The sequence below is a fragment of the Bison bison genome, unplaced genomic scaffold, assembly GCF_000754665.1.
Source record: "Bison bison bison isolate TAMUID 2011002044 unplaced genomic scaffold, Bison_UMD1.0 scf7180017864492, whole genome shotgun sequence".
Classification (NCBI taxonomy): Eukaryota; Metazoa; Chordata; class Mammalia; order Artiodactyla; family Bovidae; genus Bison; species Bison bison.
In genome coordinates, this window is record NW_011495051.1 from 4,783,408 (window position 1) to 4,791,162 (window position 7,755).

Below are 7,755 nucleotides of genomic sequence, written 5' to 3' on the forward strand. Positions count from 1 at the left end.
TTCACTTTCTGCCATAAGGGTGGTGTCATCTGCATATCTGAGGTTATTGATATTTCTCCCGGCAATCTTCATTCCAGCTTGTGCTTCTCCCAGCCCAGCGTTTCTCATGATGTACTCTGCATAGAAGTTAAATAAGCAGGGTGACAATATACAGCCTTGACGTACTCCTTTTCCTATTTGGAACCAGTCTGTTGTTCCATGTCCAGTTCTAACTGTTGCTTCCTGACGTGCATACAGGTTTCTCAAGAGGCAGGTCAGGTGGTCTGGTATTCCCATCTCTTGAAGAATTTTCCACAGTTTATTGTGATCCACACAGTCAAAGGCTTTGGCATAGTCAATAAAGCAGAAATAGATGTTTTTCTGGAACTCTCTTGCTTTTTTGATGATCCAGTGGATGTTGGCAGTTTGATATCTGGTTCCTCTGCCTTTTCTAAAACCAGCTCGAACATCAGGAAGTTCAAGGTTCATGTATTGCTGAAGCCTGGCTTGGAGAATTTTGAATATTACTTTACTAGCGTGTGAGATGAGTGCAAATGTGCGGTAGTTTGAGCATTCTTTGGCATTGCCTTTCTTTGGGATTGGAATAAAAACTGACCTTTTCCAGTCCTGTGGCCACTGCTGAGTTTTGCAAATTTGCTGATATATTGAGTGCAGCAATTTCACAGGATCATCTTTTAGGATTTGAAGTAGCTCAACTGGAATTCCATCACCTCCACTGTATAATCATAAGGGATTTGATTTAGGTCAAACCTGAATGGTCTAGTGGTCTTCCCCACTTTCTTCAATTTAAGTCTGAATTTGGCAATAAGGAGTTCATGATCTGAGCAACAGTCAGCTCCTGGTCTTGTTTTTGCTGACTGTATAGAGCTTCTCCATCTTTGGCTGCAAAGAATATAATCAATCTGATTTTGGTGTTGACCATCTGGTGATGTTCATGTGTAGAGTCTTCTCTTGTGTTGTTGGAAGAGGGTGTTTGCTATGACCAGTGCATTCTCTTGACAAAACTCTATTAGCCATTGCCCTGCTTCATCCTGTACTCCAAGGCCAAATTTGCCTGTTACTCCAGGTGTTTCTTGACTTCCTACTTTTGCATTCCAGTCCCCTATAATGAAAAGGACATCTTTTTGGGGTGTTAGTTCTAAAACGTCTTGCCAGTCTTCATAGAACCGTTCAACTTCAGCTTCTTCAGCGTTACTGGTCAGGGAATAGCCTTGGATTACTGTGATATTGAGTGGTTTGCCTTGGAACGAACAGAGATCATTCTGTCTTTTTTGAGATTGCCTCCAAGTACTGCATTTCAGACTCTTGTTGACTATGATGGCTACTCCATTTAAAGGATTCCTGCCCACAGTAATAGATATAATGGTCATCTGAGTTAAATTCACCCATTCCAGTCCATCTTAGTTTGCTGATTCCTAGAATGTTGACATTCATATGGGAAAACCATAGCTTTGACTATATGAACCTTTGTTGGTAGAGTGATGTCTCTGCTCTTTAATGTGCTGTCTAGGTTTGTCATAGCTTTCCTCCCAAGGAGCAAGCATCTTTTAATTTCATGGCTGCAGTGATTTTGGAGCCCAAGAACATAAAATATGTCACTATTTCCACTTACATTTTTTCCTCTTCTATTTGCCATGAAGTGAATGGACCAGATGTCATGATCTTAGTTTTCTGAATGTTGAGTTTTAGGCCAACATTCACCCTCATCAAGAGGCTCCTTAGTTCCTCTTTACTTTCTGCCATGAGAGTGGTATCATCTGCATATGGGAGGTTGTTGACATTTCTCCTGGCAATCTTGATTTCAGCCTGTGATTCCTCCAGCCTGGCACTTTGCATGATGTACTCTGCATATATGTTAAATAAGCAGAGTAACAATATACAGTCTTGTCATACTCCTTTCCCAATTTTGAACCAGTCAGTTGTTCCATGCCCTGTTGCTTCTTGACCCACTTACAGTTTTCTCAGGAGACAGGTAAGGTGGTCTGGTATTCCCATCTCTTTAACTATGTTCCAGTTTGTTGCAATCCACACAGTCAAAGGCTTTTGTGTAGTCAATGAAGCAGAAGTAGATATTTTTCTGGCATTCTGTTGCTTTTTCTATGATCCAACAGATGGTGATATTTTGATCTCTGGTTCCTCTGCCTTTTCTAAACCCAGCTTGTACATCTGGAAGTTCTTGGTCATGTGTGTGTGTGTATGTATGTGTGTATGTGTGTGTGTATCTGCTCTTTTTGGATTTCCTTCCCATTTAGGTCACCACAGAACACTGAGTAGAGTTCCCTGCGCTATACAGTAGATTCTCATTCGTTATCTATCTTACACATTGTAGTGTATACATGTCAATCCCAATCTCCCAATTTATCTCACCCTGCCTTTCCCCCGGTGGGGTCAATATGTCTGTTCACCTGTACCCTTTTCCCAGAGTCCACATTTATGCATTCCTATACATTTTAAGCATCTCAGGCCTGCTTTCTTTTTCCACTTGTTGACTAAGGGAGTTTCTACACTTCACCCTAAAACCACTGACCCTTCTAACTGCCAATAGAAGAGATCTCAGCCAGGCAGAAAGAAAATACTTCCTTCTCTGCATCCTAAGACCACCCTCCCAAGTGGTATCACTAGCGAAAGGAATTTCATGAAAATCCAGATTTTACTAGCGCTCCCTGTTCTGTGGAAGTAACTTTAAAGAGACTTTGGCTGGTCATGTTACCTAAAATCAGCTGTCTTGGTCACTGCATTCAGGGCAACATTCCTGTTTTCTAGAGAGGGTTTTGTTGCTGGGATTGGTTGGTTTTCTTTTTTCTTTTTTGCCACTCTGTGTGACTTGTGGGATCTTAGTTCCCCGATCAGGGATGGACCCAGGCCCTCAGCAGGGAAAACATGGAGTCCCAACCACTTGGCCACTGGGGAATCCCGTTGTTGTTTTTAAGCTGGGAAGTTTTTCTGCCATGTACGTGAAGATAAAACCAACCTACAACTCCACTGGGCTTCCCAGTTCACCAGTGAAAGTGTCACTCAGTTGTGTCTGGCTCTTTGTGACCCCATGGACTGTAGCACATCAGGCTCCTCTGTCCATGGGATTTCCTAGGCAGAAATACTGGAGTGGGTTGCCATTTCCTTCTCCAGGGATCTTCCTGACCCAGAGATCAAACTCGCTGTCTCCTGCATTGCAGGCAGATTCTTTACCACTGAGCCACCAGGGACGCCCAGTTCACCAGGTTTTTGGGAATTTGACTCCCTCGGTGGGACCAGCCCTCTCTCCATTCAGCCAGCAGTCACAAGCACCCACTGGGTCCTGGGAGGATGCAGCGGCAGCATTGGCCCAGGCCAGCTGAGCCGGGAGTCAGGAACCGGGTGACCTCGGCCCCTGACCCCAAGCCTCAGTCTTCCTCCTTCCTGTCCTCTGGCAGTTCTGGCAAAGTTGTGGCAGGGTGTAAGAACATGCTGTACCAGCCGAACAAGGATGGCGTGGGGGAAGTCTGCCTCTGGGGCCGGCATGTCTTCATGGGCTACCTGGAGCAGGAGGACGCGACCATGGAGGCCATTGACGAGGAGGGCTGGCTCCACTCTGGGGACCTGGGCCGCATGGACAACCAGGGCTTCCTCTTTATCACCGGCCGCATCAAAGGTACTGGGGCTGGGTTCCCAGGAGCCCCAGTGAGCAGGCTAGCCTTGAACACCGAAGGCTCTGCCTTTCCACCTTTCATGGGGATGGGTGCTCACACAGATGTACAGGGACACCCCAGCCCACACACTGTCCAGCCCAGTGCTATCCTTGTGCCCAGCATCTGGCCCTCAGCAGGAGGGAGCCAGAAAAGAAGCCTACTCTGGGCCTCAAACCTCTGTTCCCTCCCCTGTCATTTATGGATAACAGTAACTAAAGAGTCATCATGATTAAATGAAATGATACAGAACAGGAATCAGTCAACTTGTCCCATAAAGTTGGTCACTGCTTTAGTCACTAACTCGTGTCTCTTTTATGACCCCATGGACAGTAGCCCAACAAGCTCCTCTGTCCATGGGGTTCTTTAGGCAAGAATACTAGAGTAGGTTGCCATTTCCTTCTCCAGGGGATCTTCCCAAGCCAGGGACAGAACCTAAGTCTCCTGCATCTCCTGCTTTGGCAGGCAGATTCTATACCACTGAGCTACCAGGGAAGCCCTAAAAGGCCCATGTATAAATATTTTGGATTTGCAGGATACAGGGTCTCTGACATAGCTGCTCCACTCGACTGCTGTGGGACAAAAGCAGCTGCAGTTGATGTCCAGACCTACGGTCGTGGCCATGCACCAATACAAATGTCATAGGATTTTCATGTGTCACAAATATTGTTGTTCTTTGGATTTCCTTCCAACTATTTAAAAATGGAAAAACTATTTAGTTCGTGGCCTTACAAAAACAGGCAGAAGGAGCATTGTGGAATTTGGCCCACAACCTCTGATGTAGAGCATTTGGCATGGAGCCTGACATAGGCTGTAACTGTTCAGTAAGAGGGCTATGTTACCATTATTTCTGTGATAAGCAACAGAAAACCCTTCTTAAGCAGGTTTGAGTGGAAAAGTAAAGCTGCTGGCTCAAAACTGTAAAGTCCAAAAGTTCATGCTTCAGGCATGGCTGGATCCAGGTGCCAAAATGACATCACCAGGAATCTCTTTATCCTTCTGTGACCAAGTTCCCCTCTGTATCTGTGCCATTCTTGTTTATTCATTCATTTATTTGTCTGCATCTGGTCTTAGTTGCAGCATGCGGGCTCTTTGTCATGTGGGCTCAGTAGTTGTGGCTCAAGGGCTTAGCTGCTGCACGGCATGTGGGATCTTAGGTCCTGACCAGGGATTGAACCCACATCCCCTGTATTGGAAGCTAGATTCTTAACCACTGGACCACTAGGGAGCTCCCTGACGCCATTCTTGAGGAGGCTTTTCCAACTTGATGACAAGATGGCTGCCAACAGTCTAGGCTCATCGTAACAGCCTAAGGTTGAGAAAGAGTGTACTACTCCCAACAGCGTCAGCAAGTTTCATGCCCGATTCTCATTGGATCTTCTTGGGTCAGTATTCCATCTCAGAATGAATGACTGTAGAGGATGGAATACGCTGACTGGTCTGATGTGGTCAAAGGCTCACCCCAGCAGCCCACCCCCTCCCCAGACCACACAGAGATGGAGGGTAGTTCTCCAAAGAAACTTGAAGGATGGAGGAGTCACTGGGCTGATGATATCACAGATGTCCATCATGGGCCCAAATGGATCATTCCTAGTGCTACAAGGATCTCAGCAGAGGTGACTGCAAGATCACGGGATGGAATGGAGAGGGTCTGGGTGGGTGGGACGGGAAGCAGCAAGTGTCCCAGGATGGAGGAACAAGTGAAGACTGTGTCTGGGGCAGGAAGAGGAGCTCCTGAAGGATTTTAGGCAGGGGAAGACAGTGACACAATCCTTTAAGAGCCTGCCAAAACTAGGGAGGTGCCACGCACCCCTGGGAGGAGCCTGGACTTGGGGTCTTTGAGAGTTGCCAGACGATGGGAACAGCAGGAGACAGAGAGACGGGCATGGTCAGAAGCACTTGACTATTTTCCAGGCAAGGGCATACCAGAGGGCCTGGATCAGGGCACAGGGGACAGAGGAACAGGCCAGGAGTGGACAAGATGCTGTCCAAGTGGAATACTCAGGATGTGGATGCTTGACGGGAATCTGAAGAAGACGGGGGAGGAGGGGCAGAGTGACTCTGGGTCTGGGGCTTGGAGAAGGACATAGAGAGCATCCTGGAGAAGGGCAGGGGTGGTTCTGGGGTTTTTTGGGGGAGTGGTGGTTGCTGCCGACACCTGGGCCCCTCTAATCTGCAAAGGCACGGGGCTCCTGGGCTGTCCTGGTTGAACCCACCCCCAGTCACGCCTTGTTTCAGAAATCATCATCACAGCTGGTGGCGAGAATGTGGCTCCTGTTCCCATCGAGAACCTGGTTAAGGAGACAATCCCCATCATTAGTAATGCCGTGTTGGTGGGTGACAAGGCCAAGTTCCTGAGCATCCTCCTGACGCTGAAGGTAATGTGGGTTTTCCAGCAGGTGGGAAGCCACATCTTGGTCCTTGGGGCTGGATGCTAGGGGTTGTGACAGGGGTGTCGTGGGGGCAGTGCGAGGTCGACAAAATGACCGGAGAGCCACTGGACACGCTGAACTTGGAGGCGATCAAGTTCTGCCGGGAGGTGGGCAGCCAGGCGACCACAGTGTCTGAGATCTTGGACCTGCGAGACCCCATGGTCTACGCGGCCATCCAGAAAGGCATCAATGCTGTCAACCAAAAAGCCATCTCCAACGCACAGAAGATTCAGAAGTGGGTCATCTTGGAGAAGGACTTTTCCATCAGTGGCGGAGAGCTAGGTGAGTGGCCTGGAGAGTTTCAACACTTGGAGGCTGGTCCCCTGATGGTGTCCAGGGCCCTGTGGGTGCTGAGGAGACACATCTTATTCTGGGAGTCAGAGGGTCTGTGGGACCAGCTGCCGACCAAGGGGTGGCTACATGGAGGAAGATGGTGTCCACCTCCCCCCGATCCCACCCCCAGTAGATGCAGACTCTGATGTGTCAGGGAGGTGAGAAGACTGGGCAGCGTAGCAGGTGTGACAGTGTACTAGAAGGATGACTGGTCAGGGGTCAGACGGCAAGATGCTTTGGCCAAAAGGATCTGGGAAAGCTGCGCTCAGGAAGTGGTCCTTAGGGTAAGACTCAGAGGACGAGAAGGAGCCTTTTGGGCAAACAATTGAAGGGGAATAATATTCCTGGCTGAGAGGACAGCAGGTACAGAGGCCCTCAGGTAGGACGGTGCCTGGAGAGTCGTGGGAACAATGGGAGGCCTGTGAAGTCAGGGTGGAGAGAGGTCACATTCAGCTGCAGTAAGGAGTTGAGATTTTATTCCCAGAAAGGGAGCTGTGTGTGTGTGAAGCAGAGAGTCTCCTTTGCCATCCCTTAAGATGGCAAAGGCAGTGCCCCAGGAAGATGAGGACATGGCCAGCCACCAGCCCAGCCCCAGCCACGAGATTCTGCCGCCTGGTCACACCCAGGGTACATGGACTCCTATTTCACCCCCACGTCTGAATCGGTTTCTGCTTTCTGGGCAGGTCCGACGACAAAGATTAAACGACATTTCATCCTCCAGAAATACAAAAGGCAGATCTACAGCTTCTACCAGTGACAACTTTGGCAGAGCGGGTCCTGGCTGCCCCGATGGTGAGACTGGCTTGGCTGGCTGGGCCGCAGATGAGTCCAACACAGGTGGTCTCCACACGTGCACACGCTCAGCTGCCGTGGGCTCTGGATGGTGTCTGTCCTCCACTCACCCTCCACCTGGGTCCCAGTGGGGCACGCCTACTCCTTCCTGCCTGGCTGTCACCTCTGTTAGCTGTTCTTCCTGCCTCTTCCACTTGTCTGGTAGAGAGAGCCAGGCAGTCTTCGCATCCCAAACCAGAGCCCAAATGTGAAATGCCCAGATGTTTCCTGGTGGCTTCTCTGTAGAAGCCCTTTTGTCAGAAACTATTGTAGGGGGCAGGTGGGGGGAATTCTACTGGCCGGAAACCCAAGGAATGAGGTGTGACGGCCCATCCCAGCAGTGGCATGGAGACTTGATTTTTTTGGCTGCGCTGGATCTTTGCTGATGCCAAGGGTTTTCCTAGTTGCAATGCTCGGGCTTCTCTTGTTGCAGAGCATGGGCTCTAGAGTGCAGGCGCAGCAGGGTGGGGGGACAGGCTTAGTTGCTTGGCGGTATG

At 49.2% G+C, this 7,755-nt stretch overlaps 1 protein-coding gene across 1 annotated transcript in view; it reads left to right on the forward strand.

The window, feature by feature from the left end:
• The window catches only part of ACSBG2 (acyl-CoA synthetase bubblegum family member 2), a 31,252-nt gene extending 24,068 nt beyond the window's left edge, over positions 1 to 7,184 (forward strand). Inside the window, exons 10-13 of the mRNA XM_010828462.1 lie at positions 3,411 to 3,628; positions 5,901 to 6,040; positions 6,130 to 6,376; positions 7,111 to 7,184. Of these exons, the coding sequence (XP_010826764.1) occupies positions 3,411 to 3,628; positions 5,901 to 6,040; positions 6,130 to 6,376; positions 7,111 to 7,184 (679 nt within the window). The remainder of the gene's footprint in view (positions 1 to 3,410; positions 3,629 to 5,900; positions 6,041 to 6,129; positions 6,377 to 7,110) is intronic.
• Positions 7,185 to 7,755: the final 571 nt, after the last annotated feature.